This window comes from Cetorhinus maximus, chromosome 13 (assembly GCF_964194155.1).
Source record: "Cetorhinus maximus chromosome 13, sCetMax3.hap1.1, whole genome shotgun sequence".
NCBI classification, from domain to species: domain Eukaryota; kingdom Metazoa; phylum Chordata; class Chondrichthyes; order Lamniformes; family Cetorhinidae; genus Cetorhinus; species Cetorhinus maximus.
The window spans coordinates 106,891,630-106,919,479 of NC_135891.1; the positions used below are offsets into that span (position 1 = coordinate 106,891,630).

Consider the following 27,850-nt stretch of genomic DNA (forward strand, 5'->3'; position numbering starts at 1 on the left):
ATTCAGACTGGCATTTGTTGGAGCTTGTGGCAAAGATTTCCCACTATTTTAGTCACAGTTGATAAATAACACAGAGACTGCTTCATGTATAAGGGCTGCTGTACTCCTTCAGTCTGTACACAGCGAGAGTTTTTATTGAACTGATCTTAAGAGGTCTGTCTCCAGAGGCAGAGTGCCACATAGCAGAGTCACATGACTATGGCAAGCCAGTTAGTAAGTACAGCATTGCATTTCCAAAGCCCAGACATCCCCTTTTCCAGATTAAAAAAAGGATACAAACATTGCCTTTTTTATATATAAAAAAACAACATCCCCTTTTTTCCCAGCAAACAAAAGACACATTTGCATGCACGACCCTGTGTGACTGTGAGTTGCCTAAGTTACCCACTGTATACCCACTGTTCACATGGATTGGCAAATGTTTGGTCTACTTGTCGGTCTCTGCACATGCACTGCACACATAGGCCGGAGTTTACTGGCTCCGTTGGTGTCGGGCGTCATGGTGGGTGGGAAGAAAATATGGCGAGAAGGCCAGAAATCGGTTTTACGCCGCTGAGAAATCAGTTTGCGATCGTCCGCTCCACCCGTCAATGGCGGGCTGTGTTTCCCACTGTTGCACATCAGGAATGTCATTTTAATACATTTGCATCTAATTATGAGCCCTGCTTGCCCTGAATCATCCCCCCCACTTCAAACATACCCCCCCGCGTCAGCCTGACTTCAGTGCCACACGACTGCCTTTAAAAGACGTGCGCCTGGTGACCTGAACCTCGAGGGGAACTCGGAGTGCGCACAACCTTGTGCAGCACTCTCGAGCATCGCCCGTAGGACATTAAGAAAGAGGCACCGCGCATTCACGGGGGAGCACAGGCAAATCGCTTCCTCCCGGCTGGCTTTCAGTGTGGCGCCAGTGCAAGGGATCCAGTGAGGGTTAGGCCGGGGATTGGTGGGGACAAGGCATCACAGGCTGAAGGGAATACTCAAATGCATGCCGGGGGTGTGGGGTGAGGGGGTGTGAGGGAAGCAGCCACGCACTTGGAAAAGCTTGTCAAAAGTGAGCATTCTTCCACAGCTGAGACCGTTCAGCTGCAGATCCATTGACATACTTGGAGTCGGCCCTCTGAAGCTTTTCAGCCTTCTCAAGCAACGCAAGAGCATGCAAGTGCCACCAAATGCTCCAGAACCTTTCACCCCTTGAACACAGACTGCAAACTAATGTGCGTTTTAGGGGGCAGCAGAACAATTGGCCGACTGGGCAAATTATACAATCCCCTTGCGAAAGGTGGCCATGGGGAAGTCAGTGGTGGAGGTGCTCACAACTCCTTGCAATGTCTTTATTAATGTTTGGACCAGTATCCATTATGGTTCAGGCTAACAGTGTAGCCTTGCAGTGTGGGTTAGGAGAATGCAAGTGCCTGAGCTGAGAGCACAGCCTGCAGTCCAATGGGCAAAGCTGCCGCCAATTGGTCAAGTGGAGTGGGGCGGAGGTGGGTGGGCTTTTGGACAGCCAATGAGCGCACTACACACTGGCCATCCAAGTGGTGGCCAGCACTCCCCTGCATGCATTAAGGGGCTTTCAGACTTAATCAAGAGAGATTCTTAGGGCACATACGCTAACCCACTCCTCTCTTTTTGATCCTGCAAGAGGAGGACATCAGGATCATGAAGCCTCATGGCTTACAGGGAGCGGAGAAGAAGAAGAAGAGGGCGGCAGAGGCGTCTGGCTTGGCAAAGGCAGAGCACCTCCCTCGAGATGAAGGGGCGGCAGGGCCTGCTGTGCACGCAGCTGAAGATCCACAGTGAGCTGTCGCTCATAGGTGCCTCACTAGACTCAGGGACTATAGGCGGTGCCTGTCATTCCTGCAGATGACCGAGAACCAGTGTCGCTGAAGACTGCGCATGTTAGGGAATTGGCTGGTCACATATACCACCTGCTGCAGGATTTGGCGCCACAGGGACATGGAGGGCATCCACTGCCAGCGGCCGTGAAAGTGACTGTGGCGCTCAATTCTTTTGCCAGGGCTCCATAGGTGACCTGTGTGGGATCTCGCAAGCCTCCGTGCACGAGTGTATCCAGGAGATCATGGGCACCATGGCCAGGATTTTACGGCCCCTCTCGCCTGGCAGGATATTACAGTCCAAATGGAGATTTAAGTGACTTGCTGTGTCCGCCTGGGGGAGACACACCGCGGCAGGGCCATAAAATCCTGGCCCATCTTCCCGAAGGCACAGAACTGTGTGCATTTTGCCTGGGATCAGGAACACCAGCAAGCAAGAGCCCTAGGGTTTGCTCAGATCTCTGATTTTCCACAGGTGCAGGGCGCCATCGACTGCACCAATGTGGCGCTTACATCTCCGTGGCAACAAGCAGTCAACTATGTCATCTGTAAGGACTTCCACTTACTGAATGTTCAGCTGGTGGGTGACCACCACAAACACATCCTGCAGGTCTGTGCAGCAACCACGACTCCTGCACCCTTAGCAGGCCTCAGATCCCTGACACCTTCCAGGGTCCAGAGAGGCTGCAGGGTTGGCTCCTCTGGGACAAGGGCTGCTCACAGAGGATGTGGCTGATGACACCCGTGCGGTGGCCTCAGACTGCAGCAGAGTGATGGTATAATGAGGCTCATGCCGCGGCCCAGACTTTGGTGGAGCAATTGATAGACATTTTGAAAATGAGGTTCTAGCATGACAGGTCTAGTGGAGCACCGCAATACTGTCCCCAGCGGGTGTTGCATTTCATTGTCGCTTGCTGCATGCTCCACAACCTGGCATTGCAACGGGGGGAGGACCTGACTGAGGAGGGGATGGAGAAGCTGCACGTATCCTCCAGTAAGGAGGACGTCAAAGGGGATGCCAATGATGAGGCCATCGCATTGGCCAGACAAGGCAGACAAGCTTGGGAGGACCTCATGGCCGCAAGATTCATGGAGAATGGTGATGAGATGAAGTGAGGACAGTCCTGACATCCTCCCCTTGCATCTGTGAATGTTTGACTCCTGTGCGGCTGATGGCAGTGCACATACCCTCAGTGCACAGGCTGGTGTCATGAAGATGCAGCAGAGGCCCTCCCGGTCATTAGATTTGAGGAGGATGATGACGATATGCAGTGAGGACACTCCGTAGATCTTCACATAGCCTCTGTGAGTGTGAATGTCTGACTCCTGTCTGGCTGAGGGCAGCTTGGTTGCGCTCAGTGATCAGGGTCATATCATGGAGATGCAGCCGTGAAACTTTAAATGCACCTGATCCTTTGTCAGCCTTCAGCACCTGTCCCCTTCAAGAGCACAACGTCACCAGTCACAGATGCTGATGAGATGTGGGTCAGCCCCACCTTAAAGGTGCTGAGAACACACAGAGAGAATGATGGAACTCTGTGATGCCTGCCCACGACATTCTGGCAGCAAAGACCAGCACCACTGAGATGCAGGCATCACTAATGTGTCCAGTGAGTGTGAAGCTGGACCATCACTTTGGTCTGAAGGTTAGACACTGCACAGGGAAGAGGCCTGGACTGAGACACCTGCCTTTATCTTGTGCAGGAACCAAGGTTTCACATCTGAGTGAAACGAACATTGCTCATCATAACAAAGAGCCATAGGTTATGAGACATTCTTGGGAGTTTATTTACAATAGTGCACATTAAGTACAAGTGATTAACACCCGTGCCCAGGCTGTGCAACTACATCTTAACCTAGTGGTGTCAGCTGTGGCTCAGTCCATAGCACCCTCGCCTTTGAATCAGAAGGTTGTGGGTTCATGTCCCACTCCTGGAAACCAAGAACTGTGATTGTACTCAAAAGAGTTGCAATCTGTGACTGTTGATAACTCGAAAGAATTTTAGAGGTGTCAGCAGTGGCTCAGTCCATAGCACCCTCGCCTTTGAATCAGAAGGTTGTGGGTTCATGTCCCACTCCTGGAAACCAAGAACTGTGATTGTACTCAAAAGAGTTGCAATCTGTGACTGTTGATAACTCGAAAGAATTTTTCCCTTTTTAGTTATTTAAAAAATCTTTTATTACTATTTTGTTTGCACTTCAGTCCCACGCTCCTGATCTACGGACACCCGGTGCGGAAGGGGGTCGGGAAGGAGGAGGACCTCCTCGTGAACCTGCTCCTGGGTCTGGCCAAGTTGGCCATCAACAGGTCCAGGCAGCGGGCGATCGACGGGGGAGTCCCGCCCGATTGTTTGTCCCTCTTCCGCGGCTACGTTCGCGGCCGGATGTCCCTGGAAAGGGAGCACGCAGTGTCTGCCGGCACCATCGAGGCCTTCCGTGCCCGGTGGGCACCGCGGGGACTGGGGTGTTTTGTTGACCCCTTTAATCACATCTTAGTTTGATGTTTTTAAGGTTCCTTTAAAAGTTTTTCCTTGATTTTACAGCTGACCTGACTTAGGGGCTGTGCTTGATTTCTCCCTTGTTTTTGTTAGTTTAGTTTATTGTTTTGACTCAAAAGAGTTACATCTTAACCTAGAGGTGTCAGCTGTGGCTCAGTCCATAGCACCCTCGCCTTTGAATCAGAAGGTTGTGGGTTCATGTTCCACTCCTGGAAACCAAGAACTGTGATTGTACTCAAAAGAGTTGCAATCTGTGACTGTTGATAACTCGAAAGAATTTTTATTTCCGGGGTCGAGTTCTCGTCATAAACCAGCTGATCGCCGCCATGTTGTGGTATCGGCTGGTCACTTTGACCCCTCCCCCGGACTTTGTCGTGAAAATCCAGAGAATGCTAGTCGACTTCTTCTGGGACAAAAGATTGCACTGGGTCGCTACTGAGGTTCTGAGTCTCCCGCTTAGGGAGGGCGGTCAGGCGCTAGTGTGCCTACGCACGCAGGTGGCGACTTTCCGTCTTCAGACCCTGCAGCGATACCTTTACGTCGAGCCTCCTCCGAGATGGTGTGCCCTGGCGACGTATTTCTTCCGCCAGGTGCATGGCCTGAATTATGACGTGCAGCTCCTGTTTGTAGATCAGAGGGGCCTCGGCTCCTTCCAGGTGTTGCCCGTCTTTTACCAGGACCTGATCAAAGTCTGGAACGTGGTCGCCTCGCGACGCAGCTCTCCCCCGTCAGGAGTAGCGGCTATCGTCAGAGAGCCACTGCTCAGGAATCCGCCCCTCCGTCCCTTTCAGTGGCTGGCGGAGAGGAGGGCTGTGGCTGCTGGGGTGACCAGGGTCGGGGACGTGCTGGGTGGCGGAGGACTGGGCTGGATGCTACCGCAGGAGTTGGCGCGCCGCGCGTCAGTGAGTGTCCAGGTCGCAGCCGATGCCATCCAAGACCTAAGGACGGTCGTGCTCGGACCCGATGTCATTTCAGGTCTCGAGGTGGCCCAGGTGCGCGGTGATCTCCCGGCTGAACGTTCCCCTGTTCGGACGGAATTCCACATTGGCCCCAAGCCCCGAACCCTCCCTCGGGTGCCGGTGCCCCGCAATAATATGAGCCGCCTCGGGGACATGCCCTCCGTGCCATTTGGCACGGTGCGGAGGGGTTTTCTGTATGGACTGCTGCTGCACACCTTCCATTTTCTCGACCTGGTCCGCCGCCCGGACACGCCCTGGCGTGCCTTGTTGCCGTCCGGCGGCGGAGGCCCCCGATGGGAGGCCCTCTATGGAGGTGTTCTCCCTCTTTCTATCGGGGACCTGGGTTGGAGGGTGTTGCATGCAGCAGTCCCCTATAATCGTAAAATGTGTAGGTTCACGGACTCCCAAGACACATGCCCTTTTTGCGGTCTTGTGGAGTCCGTGGACCACGTGTATATAGGGTGTCTTAGGCTGCACTCCCTTTTTAGTTATTTAAAAAATCTTTTGTTACTGTTTTGGTTGCACTTCAGTCCTACGCTCCTGATCTACGGACACCCGGTGCGGAAGGGGGTCGGGAAGGAGGAGGACCTCCTCGTGAACCTGCTCCTGGGTCTGGCCAAGTTGGCCATCAACAGGTCCAGGCAGCGGGCGATCGACGGGGGAGTCCCGCCCGATTGTTTGTCCCTCTTCCGCGGCTACGTTCGCGGCCGGATGTCCCTGGAAAGGGAGCACGCGGTGTCTGCCGGCACCATCGAGGCCTTCCGTGCCCGGTGGGCACCGCGGGGACTGGGGTGTTTTGTTGACCCCTTTAATCACATCTTAGTTTGATGTTTGTAAGGTTCCTTTAAAAGTTTTTTTCCTTGATTTTACAGCTGACCTGACTTAGGGGCTGTGCTTGATTTCTCCCTTGTTTTTGCTAATTTAGTTTATTGTTTTGACTCAAAAGAGTTACATCTTAACCTAGAGGTGTCAGCTGTGGCTCAGTTCATAGCACCCTCGCCTTTGAATCAGAGGGTTGTGGGTTCATGTCCCACTCCCCGAAACCAAGAACTGTGATTGTACTCAAAAGAGTTGCAATTGGGGACTGGGGTGTTTTGTTGACCCCTTTAATCACATCTTAGTTTGATGTTTGTAAGTTTCCTTTAAAGTTTTTCATTGATTTTACAGATGACCTGACTTAGGGGCTGTGCTTGATTTCTCCCTTGTTTTTGTTAATTTAGTTAATTGTTTTGACTCGAAAAGAGTTACATCTTAACCTAGAGGTGTCAGCTGTGACTCAGTTCATAGCACCCTCACCTTTGAATCAGAGGGTTGTGGGTTCATGTCCCACTCCCGGGAAAAAAAAAGTCAAGAACTGTGAATGTACTCAAAAGAGTTACAACATCTTTGAGGTGTCAGCTGTGGCTCAGTTCATAGCACCCTCACCTTTGAATCAGAAGGTTGTGGGTTCATGTCCCCCTCCCGGAAAACCAAGAACTGTGATTGTACTCGAAAGAGTTGCAATCTGTGACTGTTGATAACTCGAAAGAGTTTAAAAGACTTTGCCTCCTTGTGAACCTGCTCCTGGGCCTGGCCAAGTTGGCCATCAACAGGTCCAGGCAGCGGGCGATCGACAGGGGAGTCCCGCCTGATTGTTTGTCCCTCTTCCGCGGCTACGTTCGCGGCCGGATGTCCCTGGAAAGGGAGCACGCGGTGTCTGCCGGCACCATCGAGGCCTTCCGTGCCCGGTGGGCGCTGCGGGGACTGGGGTGTTTTGTTGACCCCTTTAATCACATCTTAGTTTGATGTTTGTAAGGTTCCTTTAAAAGTTTTTTTCCTTGATTTTACAGCTGACCTGACTTAGGGGCTGTGCTTGATTTCTCCCTTGTTTTTGCTAATTTAGTTAATTGTTTTGACTCGAAAAGAGTTACATCGTAACCTAGAGGTGTCAGCTGTGGCTCAGTTCATAGCACCCTCGCCTTTGAATCAGAAGGTTGTGGGTTCATGTCCCACTCCCGGGAAAAAAAAAGTCAAGAACTGTGAATGTACTCAAAAGAGTTACAACATCTTTGAGGTGTCAGCTGTGGCTCAGTTCATAGCACCCTCACCTTTGAATCAGAAGGTTGTGGGTTCATGTCCCACTCCCGGAAAAAAAAAAGTCAAGAGCTGTGAATGTACTCGAAAGAGTTACAATGTCTTTGAGGTGTCAGCTGTGGCTCAGTTCATAGCACCCTCACCTTTGAGTCAGAAGGTTGTGGGTTCATGTCCCACTCCCGGAAAAAAAAAAGTCAAGAACTGTGAATGTGCTCGAAAGAGTTACATGCGATCTGTTGATAACTCGAAAGAGTTACATCTTAACCTAGAGGTGTCAGCTGTGGCTCAGTTCATAGCACCCTCGCCTTTGAATCAGAAGGTTGTGGGTTCATGTCCCACTCCCGGAAACCAAGAACTGTGAATGTACTCGAAAGAGTTACATGCGATCTGTTGATAACTCGAAAGAGTTACATCTTAACCTATCTAACTCTGCCGCTATGTCTTGGTGCTCCCCAGACATCCACAGCGGAAGTGGAGGCAGCCTGCTGACTGTGATGACCTCTGGAGGGCCCCGGCCTGCTTTCAGTGTCCTGCTGTGTAGAGCTGCAGCTGCTGGGGTCACAGAAAGAGGGGATTCGGATAGGCCAGATTCTCCCGGAGTCACCTGGGTGGATAGCCCCGGGGTGTGCACCTGCTGATCCACCTCCCTCCTCCCTGGCTGAGTCCTTGAGGAGAAGGGGAAGCTGGAGTGAGATCGAGCTGCCCCGCATCCTTCTCCGATTGACACTGTTGGAGGCCAACTATGGTGTCAGCGATGGAGTTCAGCCCACGCAACAGTACAGGGCCAATGTCCTGGACCAAGGTCTTCATGGCAGCTGCCGTTCTATCAGTGTTGGCCTCAGTGTGTTGGCATGCTGGTGCTATCACCTCAGACTGAAGGAAGACAGGCTCCTCCATCGTGCCTTGCAATCTGAGGAGTGCAGCGGACATCCCTTCCTGATGTTCCCGAGCTTGCCTTTATAGCTCCAGCAACTGAGGTATGACCGAGTCCAGAGGCTCCTCATCTCACTCGGACTCAACGGATTTCTGACCTCCAGCAGCCCTCTGAGTGCCGGAAACCTGGGAAGTCCCTGCTGTGGATCAGACAGTGCGATGTGTTCACCAGATTGTGACCCTGAGGCTACTCTAGAGCTAGGTCCCACCGAGGTGCATCTCTCTGCACTGGTGGAGGGTGTGGGTGAGCGCTGTGACAGGTCTTCAAAGAGTGTATCATCAGATTCTTCTTCTGAGGTGTCTTTGGGGCCTGATTCGTGGACCCCCCTCGGCTGCTTCCCAGATGTGCCCTCAAGGAGAGATAATCAGTGTGTGACAGGACTCTGCGGAACAGGGGAACTCACTCATAGCATGGGTGTCTGATGGATGTTGCAGTGCTGGATCCTCACTTGGTTGAGCACCACCGACCTCACCGTCGGCACAGGAACGGGCCAGATCGTCGCCGGCCAGCTGGATGACTCTATTTTCAAATCTGTAAGGACCTTGGTGCCAGGCATCCCTCCACCAGTCTGCAACCACTGCCTTTTATTGTGTGTCAGCTTGTCCTGCCTGAATACAGACGGAGAGAGTGTAAGCAAGATGCCTGCCACACCAGATGAGAAGGATGCCTAACATATGTGTGGGTGGTGAGTGCTCCCATAGACAGGATGAGGACACAATTCGCAGGGCAGATGAGGGTGTGTGTGAGGGAATGAATGGTGATGTCCCTTGAACTGGCAGTGAGTGGCAGTGAACTGGCACTGGCACATCCTGTGGATGTGTGATGGGTTTGTGAATGTGTGAGTTAAGAGTGATGAGAAGTGACTTACCCTGGTGGAACAGAGGAGGTCATTCATCCTCTTTTGGCACTGGGTGGCTGTCCTCTTTTGCAGGGTGTTGGCATTGACCACCCCTGTCACCGCCTCCCATGCTGGATTGGTGACCGTTCTTGCTGGTCTTTGCCCAGAGCTGGGGTAAAGAACTTCATGGTGGGCCTCCACTGTGTCCAGTAGGTGGCCGAGGGAGGCATCGCTAAGTTCGGGGGGCAGCACGTTTCCTCACTTTGACAGGAGTGACTTTGCAGCAGTTTCTGATTGAAGCTCTTTACAGGGGCACTCCTTCAAAATGGCGCCCGGGTTACTGATGGCCTGAGATGACATTGGGGCGGGCAAATCAGAGGCTGCCTTTCCAGCGATCTGGCTTGTTTCCTGGGAATGCATTATTGATGAGGCAGGACACACCGGGAATGGGATGATACAGTGCGAAAAACAGCCATTGCGGCCAACAGATAAAACGTCCTTTTTCCCACCCGCTACTGCACTTTGTGCAAACCTGGGATGATTCCGCCCATAGTCTTTAAACTGTGCAGGTCTCTTAATGGAATCCATACGCGTTGACATTGGCTGTTCGACTGAGTGACGTTCCTTGTCCAGAGAGCGTCGTTCCTGTGGCACTTGTTGCTTTGGTGGCTGCTGGTGTTCCGTTGCTGTTGTTGAGGGACTCATGGACCTCTGGGATTGACGGTAATTCTGTACTCAGTACAGCTGCTGAGGTCCCTTCTTCCTGACCAGCCGATTGCTGTGAAGGAACACCTTCGCTAGTTGTTTGGAAATGCTTTTGGTTGCACCGGTACGTTAGGTTGTTCACTTGCACCGCGTACAATCGAGATGACAATTTTTCTATGCGCGTGCCAAGTTTCCACGTGGGCTGATTCCTGTTGAGAGCGTTGAAGGTTAGCACCCCGACTGACTGTCCAATGCTCAGCTCTGGCAATGGTTCGACAGTCTTGTCAAACTGAAATTTGGCTTTCTGTCATTTCATATTGATCGTTTCACTCACGCCTGTTACTACTTCTGGTTTTAGTAGCTTTTTTGCTATTGGAAGAGTAGTTTGTGTGCAGGGTGATGTCAGCCTCTGGAAAGGACTACTTTCCATGCCTTCAGCCTTCTGACACCATGTTTCACGTATAAGGACAGCTGTACTTTCAGTGTGTACACAGTGAGCACGTTTATTGAACTGATCTTAAGATGTATGCCTCCTGAGGAAGAGTGCCTCATGGCAGAGTCACATGACTATGGCAAGCCAGTTAGTCAGTACAGCATTGCATTTCCAAAACCCACACAGACTATGGGATAAGGTGGGGGGGTGCGGAGAAGAAGTGTTGGAGGAGGCGTTCAGATGCTCACCAAGATTATCAAAAGTTAAAGCTTTTGTACATCGCTAGCTTTGTAATAAAATATAATATTATTCACAATATCCTACACATCCCCTTGCATCTTTTGCATAATAACTGCCATAAATGGAGCTAATGCAAATAAAATATCTTGTACGCTATCTAACTTCCTTGGCAGATTAGATGTGTTCTTCAGGATGCAGACGTATTTTGTTTCTAAGATTAAGAACATAATTAATGATTTGAATAACATTTAGAAACCTGTACAAATAGCAAGCTGTAAAGGTCAAGTAAAATGTGCCAGTTAAAATACTTACACATAGATGTTGGCACATGAGTTGACATCTGAAGCCTCGGAAAAATCTCTCCAAAAGCAGGGGTTGATTTATATGCTGAGTGGATGTATCCATGTGGGTATATGCACGTAGGTGATCGCCATTTTGAAATGTCATCAGTATCCGATACAAAGAGTGGGCATGTCTGAAACTCCCGGGCATCTTTGCAACACAGCCCATATCGCCTGCTTGATCCCTTATGCCCAGTTATAAGGTACCAGTAAGTAACATGTGCATTTGTGGGGTGAAAAATTGAGGCTGATTATAATGCATGTATAGCATGTTGTGGCTGGTAAGGGGGGTTGATTATATGTCAAGTATATGCAAAACCATGATTTTTGGGGCTGTAAAAATAGGGTCGTCTTATTTAGACCATCAGACATAGAAGCAGAAATTAGGCCAATCGGCCCATCGAGTCTGCTCCGCCATTCAATCATGGCTGATAAGTTTCTCAACCCCATTCTCCCGCCTTTTCCCCGTAACCTTTGATCCCCTTACCAATCAAGAACCTATCTATCTCCGTCTTAAATACACTCAATGACCTGGCCTCCACAGCCTTCCGTGGCAATGAATTCCATAGATTCACCACTCTCTGGCTAAAGAAGTTTCTCCTCATCTCTGTTCTAAAAGGTCTTCCCTTTACTCTGAGGCTGTGGCCTAGGGTCCTAGTCTCTCTAACTAATGGAAACATCTTCCCCATGTCCACTCTATCCAGGCCTTTCAGTATTCTGTAAGTTTCAATCAGATCCCCCCTCATCCTTCTAAACTCCATCGAGTATAGACCCAGAATCCTCAAACGTTCCTCATATATTAAGCCTTTCATTCCTGGGATCACTCTCGTGAACCTCCTCTGGATCCTCTCCAGGGCCAGCACATCCTTCCTGAGATACGGGGCCCAAAATTGCTCACAATATTCTAAATGTGGTCTGACCAGAGCCTTATAAAGCCTCAGCAGCACATCCCTGCCTTTATATTCTAGTCCTCTCAAAATAAATGCCAACATTGCATTTGCCTTCCTAACTACCGACTCAACCTGCAAGTTAACCTTAAGAGAATCCTGGACTAGGACTCCCAAGTCCCCTTGCACTCCAGATTTCTGAATTCTCTCCCCATTTAGAAAATAGTCTATGCCTCTATTCTTTCTACCAAAGTGCATGACCTCACACTTCCCCACATTGTATTCTATCTGACACTTCTTTGCCCATACTCCTAACCTGTCCAAATCCTTCTGCAGCCTCCCCGCCTCCTCAATACTACCTGTCCCTCCACCTATCTTTGTATCATCTGCAAACTTAGCCAGGATGCCCTCAGTTCCTTCATCTAGATCATTAATGTATAAAGTGACAAGTTGTGGTCCCAACACTGACCCCCGTGGAACTCCACTAGTCACCAGTCGCCATCCTGAGAAGGACCCCCTTACCCCCACTCTCTGCCTCCTTCCAAACAGCCAATCTTCTATCCATGCTAATACCTTGCCTCTAACGCCATGGGCTCTTATCTTACTGAGCAGCCTCCTGTGCGGCACCTTGTCAAAGGCCTTCTGGAAGTCCAAGTAGATAACATCCATTGGCTCTCCTTTGTCTAACCTACTCATTACCTCCTCAAAGAATTCTAACAGATTTGTCAGGCATGACCTCCCCTTGATGAAACCGTGCTGACTTTGCCCGATTTTACCATGCACTTCCAAGTATTCTGAAATCTCATCCTTAATAATGGACTCTAAAATCTTACCAACGACCGAAGTCAGGCTAATCGGCCTGTAATTTCCCGTCTTTTGCCTCACTCACTTCTTAAACAGGGGGGTTATATTAGCAATTTTCTAGTCCTCTGGGACCCTCCCTGACTCCAGTGATTCCTGAAAGATCACCACTAACGCCTCCACTATCTCTTCAGCTATCTCCTTCAGAACTCTGGGGTGTAATCCATCTGGTCCAGGTGATTTAGCCACCTTCATCCTTTCAGTTTTCATTTTTGCCACAACTTATGGTAATGCAATATAGTTGCTTATGAATTAGATAAAATTTTAAGCTTTACTAGTATGAATGAGTGATAACTAATTCATTGAGTATCAGTGGTTTGTTGGTCCTATTTGTTGGAGGTCACCAAACTTCCATCTCCTTCTGTTCCTTTAACACGTCTTGTTGATCTAACCTTAGTAACTCTCCTAATCTCTTTCATGCAGACTTGGTGAATTTTGCTTCTAATATATGTGAAATATCTTTGACATTTCTTTATTTTAAAGATGCCATATAAATGCTACCTGTTGTATTTTATGATGTGGATTTAGGTACCTAGAAGACAGTCTTTGCAAATATTTTTGAAAGTATATCTCTATTTCCAATGTTAAAAATACGCCGGCCAGAATTTTATGGAGCTTTGAGTGGGTGTGCGCCCCTCCCGAACTGGCATGAGAAGGCATCGGTCACATGTCCTGGCGTCATGGTACCCTCACACGATATTGCAGTCGGTGGGCATGCGTGGGAGTCAGAAGTGCAACCCACTGACAATCAAAAGGGCATTTAAGCCCATTAAACATGCAATTGTTGCGAATTTTACGTGACCCATGCACTTATACGCTTGCCGCATGGGCCAACCGGCCAGGCGTTGTTCACATATTTCACCATCCTCGAGGCAGGGTGGGATAAAAGGCCTGAATATGTTTGAGGTTTGATGATTCAGGAGTATTGCTGTCAGTTGTTCATTGTGTCATTATCAATAGTTAAGACCCCTCCAACAATTCTGCAGCTCCCTGAGGCACCTTCACATCAGGGAGCCCGTGTGATACCAGCTGGCTGCACCCTCGCTTGTCTTGGTGCCCACCCTTTCCCAACCCCCCCCCCGCCGCTGAACGTGTTTCACGCTGGCCAGCAGTAAATTGGCCAGCCAGTGTGAAATCACTGTCGGGAGCCGACAGAGGTCGGGAGCGGATTTCACATCCGCTTCTGGTCCTGCCGATGGCGCTCCCACGCCAAGCGTAAAATTCAGGCCACAATCTTCGTCGTGTGTGTGTGAGCAATGTTAATTCAATCAATGATTGATTAGTGGTATTCTTTTCAAAGTTGTATGCAAATATTCCAAGAATGCAGCAGCTTTTTCCCAATTTTTGGTGGATGCAATTTACAAAGGCTATAAGATTTACATTAAATTTAAGAGGAAGACTGTTGACTTACCAAGTCACTTCCAAAAACACAACAAGAATATTTACCCATTAGAAAAGGTCAGATACTAATGCTTCCCTGCCTAACATCATTATGGTGGCACTTTCACCATAAACACCGCAGTGATTCAAGAAGGAGACTCACCATGATCGTCTCAGGGCAATTAGGGGTGGAAAATAAAGGTGGCCTCTCAGCATCAGACACATCACGTTAACAAATAAAAATGGCTCATAGCACATAACTTTGTGCACTATGTTTGGGCAAGTATTAACATATTTAAAATAAATGGATTAATGCCTGTCTAAAAATTGAATAAATAGGACTCGGGCAAAGCTACCAGTTCAGTTTCACATCAATCACTAAAAGGCTGGGGAGGGAAGTTAACAGGAAAGTGTCATGAGCATAAAAGACAACAACACTTAAGCTCTGGGGCTGAAATACATTTGGAGGTGATGATAATACAACTGTGCAAACATAGCTGGAAGTGTCTCTCTGCCACCAGCCACATCAGGAACTGGGTATACAAAGACGGCACATAATGGGTATAATTTGTGTGAATTGTTATTGCTGTATCTGTTGCGTATGTAGGAAAGCATTTGTACATAACTATCATCTGCTGCAGAAAAACTAATTGACACATCAGCAGCTGTACGTATGTGAGATGATTGATTTTATATGCACTGCAGGCAGATCGTTTGGAACAAGTGATGGTCAGTGCTTTTACAGAATCAGAATCACACAGTGCAGAAGAGGCCCTTCGGCCCATCGAGTCTGCACCGACACGTGAGAAACACCTGACCTACCTACTGAATCCCATTTACCAGCACTTGGCCCATAGCCTTGAATGTTATGACATGCCAAGTGCTCATCCAGGTACTTTTTAAAGGATGTGAGGCAACCCGCCTCCACCACCCTCCCAGGCAGTGCATTCCAGACTGTCACCACCCTCTGGGTAAAAAGGTTTTTCCTCACATCCCCCCCTGCACCACCTGCCCCTCACCTTGAACTTGTGTCCCCTTGTGACTGACCCTTCAACTAAGGGGAACAGCTGCTCCCTATCCACCCTGTCCATGCCCCTCATAATCTTGTACACCTCGATCAGATTTCACATTTAAATCATCATTTTAAATTAAGTAAGGGCTATACAATTTATTCTTTGTAAGTGTTTTGTTTTGAAAATAATTTAAATAAAAGATGATTTTCTTCACCTTTTTGTTTCGAATGAACATTTCTGGGAACTTTGCTGGGTAAGAATCATTGATTGTAGTTTATGGCGAAGAGGAATTTTTTGAGAGATGTCAAAATGAGCTCCCAATTACCTACAAAAAGCTTTGTGACATGTGGGGAATCTAAAATCATGTGTACAAAACATATAAATATATATATTGCTGAAAAAAGAGACATGTCAAAGCTTTTCATCTTGCACTCATCAGAACACTTCGCAAGAACACCAAGATAAGGGGAAAACAACAATTTATACTGTAAGTGAAGAGAGTGCCAGTCAATACACACGTTGAGATTCTTACAGTCCCACATGCTATAAGATTGGTCTTAGCGGCAACCTTGTAAATAGGGCCCGAGCCATTTGTTCACCATGCGAGCTTGGTGCTGAAATAGGGCATCCTGCAGGATAATGGCTACCTTGATCAGATCATTTCACCCTGTATATCACGCAAACTCATGAACGGGCCTAAGGCCGTCACTCTTAGCCCTGAAAAGTGCCCAGTCTACCTCAGATTACCCTGGAAGGGCACGGCATCTCAAAAATTTGTTTCACATTTCACATTCGCTACTACTTTGCAATAGCAACACAAGTAGTACTCACCACTAACAGGATGCTGCCGTCAAGTCAAATAGCCTATCACACAAATAAGTAACGTATTATATAACTTCAGTGCCAATGTGATGCTAGGTATCTAGGCTGTGCGCTCCGAAGACTGGTGAATCGTTTCAAACAGCATATCTCAGCCGCTGTTCACAACGGGCAGGGTACAGACCGTACCAAACCAGCCCGTGCTTGCAAAACTCAAAACACAGTGTCCAACATGAGATGTGATTCCATGATTGGACAATATTTGCTAAATAGTCCTCAGTGTGCTAAGGATTACGCTGCCAACCAATTTAAGATTGTCAGTCGGGCTCGCAATGTGACACATTTTCGTGTACTGGAAGCCACATATGTTAATACACAGGGCCCTGTTTTTTGCAGACAGAAAGAACATGTACACACATTGTGCCTGTTTCAGCTAAACGAAGTAAATGACAGCCATTCGCGAGCTCATTCCTTAGGGCAATGCTTTGACCAATCAGGGTCAAGCTGCCTGGTTTACATTTCAGACAATGGCTCACAGTTAACTGTCAGGCACCATCACTGGTGCATTCTCCATGGTAATGCCTCTGTCAATCGGAGTCCACTTGCCAACCAATCAGTACTCCCTTCACATACAGTATAAATTGTTGTTTTCCGCTTATATTGGTATTTTTGTGAAGTGTCCTGATCAGTGCAAGATGAAAAGCTTAGACATGTCTCTTTTTTCAGCAACACTCCAGTTCTGTACTACCAAATAACGAAATGTATATATGTATAACGTTTTGAAGCATGTTCTTCGTAAGGTGCTCAAAATTCCAGAATTGCTACTCCTCTGTAGAATGTATGTCAGGGTTGAATGACAGTTGATGACCATTGAGGTTATTAACCATGTCCCAAATGCCAGCACCTGGACATTTTATAATTGCCTGTAGAAGCCCCCGCCTCTAAAAAGTACTTACGAGTTGAAGCAGCCATGGAGGGATCCAGAGGCTGATGATTGGAATCAAAATTTTCCTTGTCCACCTGGAAACGTGTGACCATTATATGATAACTGATCTTCTGTGAAACTGTTATCTTTGTTCCTTAAAAAGTTTGGAGCCTTGGTAAGGTCCAGTGCGAAGCCCATGCAACAATGTGACTGAGAGGCCTAGGGATGGCCAGATTCCTGGGATGACCCATGCATGACCCCAAAACTAGCTGCAGACATGGGGTGGTGGCGGGGGCAGAAGATTCACGTCCCTCTCCTGCTGATGGGGGTTACCAGTGATTCTTCAATAGGATGGAAACCCAACAGGTTTGCATCCCACCCCACAGTCTGACCTCCCCCATGGGCAATTTGCCTGAATTGCACCATCCACACTTGCAAGAATTTCAACCTCCCAAGTTCACCTTTTGGACTGAGCTGTACAAAAACTGGAACTGTGTGAACTATGAAGTAACCTAAGGGACGTCAGCGGGTACTTTAAGCAAGTTACAATGTTAATTGTACAACAGTAAGTCCATTGGGAAAACACCCCTTCTCTTCTTTGACACAGTGCCATGGGATCTTTTACATTCGCCTGAGAGAGCAGGAAGGGCCTCAGTTTTTAAAAAAATGGCACCTTTGACATTGCAGCATTTCCTCAGTACTGCACTTGACTGGCAGCCTAGATTTCGTGCTCAAGTCTGTAGTGGGATTGAAACCACAATTTGCTGCCTCAGCGATGAGGGAGTTACCAATGAGCCACCGCTGTTGAAGCTGAGATGGTGAAAGGCACTATATTAATTTTAGTCTTTTTTTTCCCCTTTCTTTAGAGCAGATATTCAACTTTACTTATTGACATTCAACTTTACTTTGCTCAAGGCTATGTTTAAATTTAGAGTCTGAATTAACCTGGTAGTGACAGAGAGCTTGGTGCTGTTGAAGTAATCAACTTCAAACTTCCTCCAGTGTTCGGCAGATAGGGAGAATAGAGCTCTGACACTTGAAAATATATTAATGATTAAAGTTAAACAGCTAGTGAGGAATAATAATTGATTGGAGCCTAACCACTCTAGAAGAAGAATATTCCCCGCAATTGCCCTCAATATTTGCCATTTCCCCTGTACTGCCAGTGATGTTTAAGCAATTTTTATTGCACTAAAATTCACAAACATGGTGAATACACAATCATGGGATTCAGATAATGTGATAAACTGCAAGAATTAGTAAGATAGCACTTTATTCACTATGTTGTAAAAGAGTTGTAACACTCTAAGAAACACATCAAAAAGCTTTAGAAATGCATCACAAAACAATTTCTCTTGCATGTGTTTTCTAGGAAAGAAAGAGATTTATTGAGTTGTTATGTTACATGAAAGCCAGCTTCCCCTGTTCTGAAGTGATGTTGGTCATTTGGCAAAACCACCATCAAAGAATAAAACGTTTGATTGTATTTAACCTACGAATAACATCATGTTTATATTTGCATAAATATGACCATTTCCTACAACATCATCAGCCTGTCCAACAGTTGCTGTGCAGTGCAGCTGAGCAGTAACAGGAGAGTCACAAATCCATCTCTTCAGTGCTCATAATAGATCAGTTTGGACTTCCCAGGTGTGGATCTCCTGTCATGGAAATGCAGTTGATATGCAGTCAGGAACTTATGGTAGGTACCTTTTAATGGTTCACTTGTACGTAGCCTCTCTAAACCAGGTGCAAATTACAAATGCAGTCTTTCTTGGACTAGAGCACAGTCTTCTGTGCATTGCAACGATTCAGAACTTTGGTATAGGTGCTCAACAGTTATTTTGTCCTACCTACCCTCATCCCTCCCCCCCCCTCACCCTCCAACCTCAGACACGCATACAGCATCGTCACTGTTTTAGTCCAAGCTCCAAGCCAAAAGAAAATTATCTTCTTTCAGGTTTCTTTTCAAAAAAAAAAAACAAGTTGTTCCATTAAATCCTACTGCTTCATTTTTTTTAGTCTATTGTGGCTGAAAGGTTTTCTTTTCCTCTACAGAAGTCCTAAAGTTATATTGATGAAGAGTGCTGTAAATGGTCGCAATAAAACATATATTTACAACAGTAAATGCTCTGTTGCCTGCGCAAGCTTTAATGCAGAGAAAGTAGCTCTGTCTATGAGATCCCCGATAAGAAAAAGGAAATGTGCATTTTTTTTTTTTCTCTTTCGCAGCGTCAACTGGCAAGACTTGGTAATGATATAAGGTTCAGGGCATGTGGCGCAAGCTGACGTCTAGGGTACCATCATGGGTAGGAAGTGTGCTGAGAGATGTTTTCTCCTTGTTTTATGTCCCCGGCGAGGGGACCCTTTCCCATTTAATGAGATGAACATTTGCCGCCCTTTGTGCTTCCATTTCAGAGAGGCGTAGGTATTGTAACCGTTTTCTTCTATCCTTTCCTTAAACTTACAATTGTTGTTGTACTCTTCCTAGAAAAGATAAAAAAAAGAAACAGATCAACAGTTGAAGGACGATTTTTATAGACCACAGAATTTTTGAAAAGCTTTTCCTTCCTCGTTGGGGCGCTGTGATTTATTCTGTTGCTACCATCTCCAAAACACATATCTACGCTATCCAGGGGCAGACCCCCTTCCCAAAGAAGCCTACAGGTGATCAGTATGAATTTCACAGCGTTAGTCCTGGGTGACTACAACCGGAAAATTCTTTTCAATAATTGGTCAGCAGTACAGCAATAATGAGGCACAAATTACAGGGGAGCTTACAGATAAGTTATTTATACGGAAGGTGCATAGATTGTGAATTTTTTTTTTGCCACAAACAATTTTTAATGCAGAATCCATAAATCCTTTTAAAATGAAATTAGATAGTGGCTTAAAAATGCAAACAGGCATGGGAATGGCTGAGGGAGTGAGAAAAGACTCAGTAATCTATGGAAATTCATGGAGAAAAATACCAGGATAAACCTGATGGCCAAATGGCTTGTTTCTGTGATTTAACAATCTATGATTTGAAAAGCATTAGCATTTTCCCCTCGGTGAGTAGATTTGGTAGGTATGTCATCTTAGTAGCAGGGGTAAGGGTGGCTGGGTATGGGTTTGGTTAGTGAGGCAGGGAATATGTCTAAGGAGAAGCTCTCTTACCTCCAGCCAGCTTAAGTTTTGAAAAAGCAGGTTTGTAAACAGGATTGTCTCAATCCCAACCAGGGAGGGGAGATAAATATAATGGAAGAAGCACTTTGTGAAAGAAGCACTTTGCCACCTGTGGTCAATATTTGCTTCAGTAAACATTTGTTTTCCTTCTCTTGTGCCAGCATTTCCATAGTTCCCATTTGTTCCCCCAAAAGGAGCTACTTACTACCTCGGAGGGTAAAGTCATCTCAGATTCTTTGAAAGATGTAAGTGGCAAGGAGGACAGGCAAGAATGGACTGTGTCAACTTTCTCCCTTCCTCATTCACATGATGTGTTCCACTCTATCTATCTACCCACATGTAACGCGGGAAAGTAAGCTTAAATGACAAGTAGCCTTTTTCCTAAAACAACCACCCAACCCCTCCCCCCCCAAAAAAAAGAAAAATGAAAGTTAGAATGGCTACTCAACTCTCTAAGATTGTGATGTGGTCTTCGGCAGAACCTTTAATTTGTAAAACATTACCAATGAGTGATTCGTTTTAATGTAGGCCACTGACAGAATTTTCGATTCCCAAATTTAAAGTGACGTTGGTGTGTCTGCTCCATCACTTTTCATTGCTTTTCAGCCAAGAGACACTGAACTTCAGTCGACCTGACTGATAAGAGATCAATGACCTCAAGATTTCAGCCAATCACTATACAGTTGACTTCACCGTCTGGAGCAAAGTGCAAGATAGTGGTGCGAGGAAAATTGCAACTTCGTAACGTGGGGATTACAAGGATTGAAATTCAAAGCATAGAGTTATCAACCTCATCTTTGCAGATTCCAAAAGGTCAGCTCACAGTGCTGCAGACTGTAAGGGGCTCTGAATGAAAAGCAGTTTGAATCAAAATTACAATTGTTGCATTCCACAGGGCTGACTGGCACGGCACTGCTGGAGAGTGAAGAGACCATGTTCTTCCCACATTATGACTCCATAATTCACAGTCTTAGACCATAAAACATTTGATTGATAATTACAGCAGTACATCAATGCCCAGGTCATCTACCTCTACTATTGAGGGGTTGAAATGCAGTTTGCAGCTGAATCATCATAAATCATACCATCCTCAACAGCATCTCTGCCTCTTACCCATGCACGTGCATACATGTCACATAGTATTTACAGTACAGAAACAGGCCATTGGGCCTAACTGGTCAATGCCAGTGTTTATTGTCCACACACAGCCCTCCTCCCTTATTTAATCCTATTAGCACAACCTTTTATTGGTTACTCCCTCATTTATCTATCTTGCTTCTCCTTCAGTGCAACTATGTTATTCTCCATATAAATTTTTTGAATAAGCCGTTTTTATTAATTTATATACTTAAGAAGCCTCATAATGATTGATATTTCTGAAAAACATGATTTAAGTAACAGAATTGACCAACTCAGAGGAAGAGGACCATTCAAAATATTTCAGGCGCTTAAGGGTTAAACTTTCAGATTTTCCATTAGGAAAGTAACATTGACTTCAAGTGTATAGGTGCTGCAGTCAAATATTTGTGTTATAGGCAGTTGCTTGCGAAATCTTTCTCTAGCGTTTCAGAGGACCATGGACCTTCTGGCAAAGAATTAAGCTCAATCAGGAAGCTAGGCACAAAGATGGTTGCTATGGGAAATGGAAATGCTACACTGTGCTAGAAAGAGATGCTTTTTTGTGGATGGGTTTCGGGCATGAACAAATGAAGCGATTCCCCATTTCAGGAGCCCAGCGTCAACAGCCAAATCAGGAATCACTCAGATAAAGATGGTAGACACGCGGATGTATTTGCAATGGTAATTACCGAGCACATGGTGTAAGACTGAACTTTATGATCCCGGGGGTTGTAGTTTGTTCAGAATAGTGCCAGGTAACTGGGAGAACTTCACCCTGAAGGTAGATGAGTGATTCCTGATTTGACTGACGTAGCCGGTCACCTGAGATGGGAAGTGTTCCATTTGTTAGTGTCGAGCACAAAAAGTCAAAAAAAGTCAAACTTCCCTGCCAGCCCTGGCCCCACCTCTCCCCCAAAATAAGGACAAACCAATTCACTGGGTAATTAGTGCGGTAAAACAAGTGCTCATAAAATGTTTCTAAGATGTCTCCAGGATAGTCTGGCGTATTGTGCTCTAGACCAAAGCAGTAACCATGATATGGAAGCGTGTGGTAAAGTAGGAATTTATTGTGTGTCAGGTTATGAAAGATGATCCAGGCAATGTGTTTCCTTTGTATTTTGTTCTTTTGTTGCCCTTATCAGGGATGAAATTCATCACACTTAACCAGTATCAGTGGCAGGTATCAGAATCCACTCAAGTGCAGGGTCGGGTGTGAAGTTCAGCAAAAGGCATTATTCTAACAGCTGCTAAGTAATTTAGTAAATAAGTAATGTGTGCAAGGATAGGCTGATCTCCTTGTCCTTTTCAGTTAATAAGTCCACCAAACTTTGGTACATTATTTAAGTAACAGCCCAGAAATGACAGAATTCCGTGATCATGTTTCCTATTATAGAGCAAAAAATGAACATTTTACAAAGTGAGGTGACTTTTTAGCAACATTGGCCAGTGGAGGGGGAAAACATAAGAAGGGTCTGTGCCCCTTAGTGCATGAGGAAATGCTGCTGTGTGTTATGTGTAAGACCTTAAACCAAGCTAGCCCAGGTCAATGTAAAGTGTTCAGGTATCCTGACCAATATCCAAATCTCAGAAAAACCTCTCATTTATTTCAAAACAAAAACAAAAATACCTGGAAAAAACTCAGCAGGTCTGACAGCATCAGTGGAGAGGAACACAGTTAACGTTTCGAGTCCGTTTGACTCTTCAACAGAAGAACAGAGTTCTGTTTTGAGATTGGGAAACCTCATTTGAAAAGCTGTACTGGAAGGAGGTTGTTGTGTTCCTCAGAATTTAGTGTTTCAATTTTTTTAAGAAGATTGTCACATGACGTGTGGCCACTTACTAATTGCAAGGTGGAGTTCAGGAAGAATAACTGCAACAGAATCCACAGACATGAACGGAATAGTTTTTTTTTAAAATGGCCACTAGAAATGAGCTATTGGAAAGATCTGCCACACAAAGTGAAAGACAGAGTTGGCATGATTAAAACCAGTAATCCTTTACCACACAGAGTCACAGATGCCAATTTAGGTTCTCTGTGGCTCTGTGTCATTGGGCAGACCCTACTAAATATACATTTTGAGAACAATGGCCCTGAACGGGGGAGATGGTGGCATAGTGGTAAGGTTGCTGGACTAATAATCCAGAGACCCAGTTAACCCTCTGGGGATGTGGGTTCAAAGCCCACCATGGTAGCTGGTGGAATTTGATTTCCGTTAATAAATCTGAAATATAGGGCAGAGTTTCTGGGCAGGCCCAGCCCAATCTCCAGCAGGCAGGGAGCTGATCCCCACCGGAGAAGCAGGCCCCGCCACCATTTTAAGTGGGTGGGCCAATTAAGGCCCGCACAGCGTGACGTCCGTTGAGAGGCGCTATGTGCTTCCTGAGCAGGCTGGGGAGGGGATTCCCCAAATGCGAGAGTGCGCTCTTTCACGCATGCGCACGAAAGAGCGCACATCTCCCTGAGACTAAGTGCAGCCTCAGGGAGATCACTGACAGCTGTATAAACTTTAAAAATAGAAAAATAATAAAATCCTTAACATGTCCCTCTCATGTGACAATGTCACACGAGATGGGACATGTTAATAAATTTCACTGAAACTTTAATAAACTTTTTTAAACCCTACATGAAGCCTCATCCTGCCGGTGGATGAGGTTTCATGTTTTTTCTCCTTCCCGCCAGGGCTCCCGGCCTCCCTGCCAACCTTAAGGTTGGACGGGCAGGTCCTTTAATTGTTTTAATTATCCTGTCAATGACCTCAATTGGCCATTGACAGGTCGGTGGGCGGACAGCTGATTTCGCTGTGCCCCCGCCTTCCTGAAAATTTAAATGGGGCAGGATGACATTGGGACTTTCCCCCGACGTCATCCCGCATTATTTTGCCGTCTGTGAGCAGGCCCCGCCCCCTGCTCACCGACAGCAAAATCCAGCCCATAAAGCTTGTCTCAGTAACAGTGACAATGAAACTATCATTGATTGTTATAAATACCCAACTGGTTCACTAATGCTCTTTAGGAAGGACATCTGCCATTCAGACCCACAGCAATGTGGTTGACTCTTAACTGTGCAGCGCCAGAAGAGGTTCAATGACCTGCTGCACTCAGGAAGGGCGAGTACTGTGTTGGTGTGGGTCAGTGTGCAGAAGTATAAAGGTGTGGCCATCCCTTCGTGGACCTCAGGGGTGCTAGAGTCTGAGTGCCAACTGTCAATGACGCCGGAGCTGGCTAAGGGGGTGAGCCCTGGCTGCTTGGACTGAGTGCCTTGCGACTCAAGGACCACGACTTGGATGTGCCCAGCAAGGTGTTTCTCAGGTGGGGTTGGCCATGCTGCAACGGCGCTGCAGGTAGAGAGCGGACTAGTCAATGCTCCTCTGTCCTTTCTGGAGAAGATGAGCCATAAACAATCAGAGAGGGCACGTACGGGCGGAGGCCCCCTCAACCTGCTGCTGCTGACCAGGCTTGAATGGGACACCCAAGAGCTGGAGAGCCGGCACACTCCTCGTGCAGCCGGGCGTGGAGAGGCGGGGGTGCCAGACGAAAGTAAGAGTGCAGTGCACAGAGGTGAGAGTTTTGGATTGTGCAACCTTTCTAGTGTAGTCACTTCACTGATGGGATCTTTGAACCTGGAATCCCCACTGATCATTGAAAGACGATGGCACCATGATGCAGATCTCCATTGTCTCACCAGGGTGCCTGGCATGCACAGTGACAGTGTGGTGACTTTAACTAATGACATGTCCTTGTTCTCCCTTTTGGATTCGCCAACACGTACTTGCCCTCTGGACCCTGTAGGGCCCCCCTGACACCAGGCTTCATTTGCCCCTGTGTCACACCCGCTCTCTGAACCAGGCACCAGCACACATCCCAGCACCTCGGTGGCCATTAGATCAGTGGCCAGAATGTCGGTGCACATTAGTGAGGGTACTTCACACTCGCTTGAGGTGCAGGTGGAGTCAGAGACTGTCCAGGGCGCCGGCAGTCGGAAGACTGCTGGGGACCAGGACGATGCTCAGTCGAAGGCTGGAGTCGTCCCTTAGGCGGCAGATGCTGGATGTCCAGCGAGATGTGCGTGAGGATCTGGCGGAGATCCATGAGGGTCTGCGTGCCATTGTGGAGGAGTCCATGCGGAGCGTGAGCACTGCGTTGACCTCATGGCCGAGTGCAATGCCTCCTCCATTGAGCGAGTGGCGACTCTCATGGAGACGCAGCTCCAGGAACAGAATCAAGCGTTCCTGGGTTTGCACTCGGACCTGCAAACCGTCACACAGGCAATAACCTCAGGTGATCAGTGCCAGTGTGGGAGATGGATGAGGCACCCAGTATCCCAGCTAAGGTGCCTGTTCATCAGTGGTGAGCAGGGAGGTCCAGAGTGACCTCACATTGGCGGACGAGCTGCTTGTCATTTCTGTGGGCTCCTCTCAGGGCGCTCTGGATGACGGCAGCATCTTCTCTGCCCCTCTGCCAGTTACCGTTGCATCTAATGAGGCTGCGATGACTGAGGAGATGCCAGCTGTGCAGCTGGCCGCTCCCTTCCAGGAGGGGCCAGCACAGGCTCCACGGGCCAGAGGACGACTGCCAAGGTCATCAAGGCCAACAAGACAGCAGAGTCAGCAGGCTGCCTTCAATACCGGTGCCAGCGAGGGGGCAGAACCAAGATGTAGCACTTGCAAACACAAATTCAAGGCACCATGAGCACGAAAGGGACAGTTCACGGGTGATGTTCTGTTCATTTATGTTTGGTTTATATGTCTGCTGGTGAGGACATCAACACCAGTAATGGTAATGTCATAATAATTTCAATGTGACAATAACATTAAATTTGCTTTGGTTCTGATAGCCTGAGTATCCTTCACCTTCTTTTCAGGTTACACCAATGTGTAATGCTGGACGTGAGAGGCTGGATACTTTACTGCACAGGTATTGAGTGGGCTTTGGGTGCAAATGAAGGAATCTTTTCAGACATCTGGGATGGAGCCAGCAGCCCTGGCATGAGGTGGAAATAGATCTTTGGTAGCCTAGCTGAAGGAGTGTTGGATCAAGGCATTCCTGGTGTCCCTGCCTCCCTGGAGGATACAGAGGTCTGCCTTCATGCCTCAGCTATCTCCTCACCAGGCTCCTCTTCTGACTCACTGCTGGATTCATCATCTGTGGCCTGTGCAGCTGCATCAAGATCCTCTTCCTCCAGTGGGTCCCCTCTTGCCAATGCCAGATTGTGGAGAGCACAGCATGCAACCATTATCAGTGACACCCACTCTGGGGGATGCTGTGGTGCATCCCCTGAACGGTCCAGGCATTGGAAGCGCATCTTGAGAAGACCTATGGTCCTGTCTACCACCGCCCTTGTGAAGGCATGACTCATATTGTAACGCTGCCCTGCCTCTGTTCTTGGATGGCGGAGAGGCGTCATAAGACACCTTTTTAACGGATAGCCCTTGTCACCCAGCAGCCATCCATCCAGTCGGGCTGGAGCACTAAAGAGCATCGGAACCCAGGAGTGTCTCAGAATGTAAGTGTCATGGGAACTGCCTGGGTACCTTGCACAGACTTGCAGAATCTGCATCTTATAGTCACACACTATCTGCACGTTCATGGAGTGGAAGCCCTTCCTGTTGACGAAGACACCCGGCTGACCCGCTGGAGTCTTGATGGCCACATGTGTGCAGTCGATTGCACCCTGGACGCGGGTGAATCCAGCAATTGCTGCAAAGCCTCTGGCTCGGTCAGCCTGGCTGGCCTCATCCATATGGTAAAGAATAAAGGTCAGTACCCGTCTAAACAGAGCTTCTGTCACCAGCTTCACGCAGCTGTTGTCAGCTGTTTGGGAGACTCCACCCATATCTCCACTGACCCCTGGAAAGAGCCGGAGGCATAGAAGTTGAGGGCCACTGTGACCTTCAGAGCCAGTGGCATGGGGTGTCCACCCACACAGTTGGAGCTGACCTCAGGCCCGGTCCTCTGACAATTAGAGGTCACTGTCTCCCTTGAGAGGCGGAGCCTCATTTGGAATTGCACCTCGGACATGTTGAGGTAGCTGCATCACCACCTGTAAACTCTGGCAGCAGGATAATGGCATCTTCTGCTTCCCCCCCTGCCTTGGACTTCCTGCTGGCTATGCACCCCTTTTACACTCGAGCAGGTCGGGGGCACGCCCGCCCGCTTAGCGTAAAATTCTGCCTCTAAAAACAATAAATCAGGACAAAATTGATAGTCACATGCACAAATACAAGTTACTTAAAGAATGCCAGCATGGATTTATTAAGGGAAAATCAAGTTTAACTAATTTGCTAGAGTTTTTTGAAGAGGTAACAAAGGGGATTGATGAGGGCAATGATGTTGATGTGGTATCTGGACTTCTAAAAGTTGTTTGACACAGTGTCTCACAACAGACATGTGAGCAAAGTTATATAGCTCACAGAATAAAAGGGACTGTAGCAGCATGGATACAGAATTGGCTGAGTGACAGGAAACATAGAGTAATGTTTAATGGATGCTTTTCAGGCTAGAGGAAGGTTTGTAGTAGAGTTCCCCAGGGGTCAGTGTTGGCACTCTTGCATATCCTTAAAAATATTAATGACCTAGACCTTGGGTGTACAGGTTACAATTTCAAAGTTAGCTGACAATACGAAACTTGGAAGTATTGTGAACTGTGAGGAGGATAATGTAGAATTTCAAAAGGACATAGACGAGTTGGTGGAATGGGCATACAGGTGGCAGATGAAGTTCAATGTGGAGAAATGTGAAGTGATTAATTTTGGTATGAAGAACATGGAGAGAAAGGGCACAGTTCTAACTGGGATGCAGGAGCAGAGGGACCTGGGTGGA

The 27,850-nt window shown here is 47.4% G+C and overlaps 1 protein-coding gene across 2 annotated transcripts in view; it reads right to left on the reverse strand.

The window, feature by feature from the left end:
* Window positions 1-18,002: 18,002 nt before the first annotated feature.
* fgf22 (fibroblast growth factor 22) overlaps window positions 18,003-27,850 on the reverse strand; it is a 162,101-nt gene continuing 152,253 nt past the window's right edge. For both annotated transcript variants that reach the window (XM_078555956.1, XM_078555957.1), the window contains exon 4: window positions 18,003-19,231. In XM_078555956.1, the coding sequence (XP_078412082.1) occupies window positions 19,037-19,231 (195 nt within the window). In that variant the 3' untranslated portion in view covers window positions 18,003-19,036. The remainder of the gene's footprint in view (window positions 19,232-27,850) is intronic.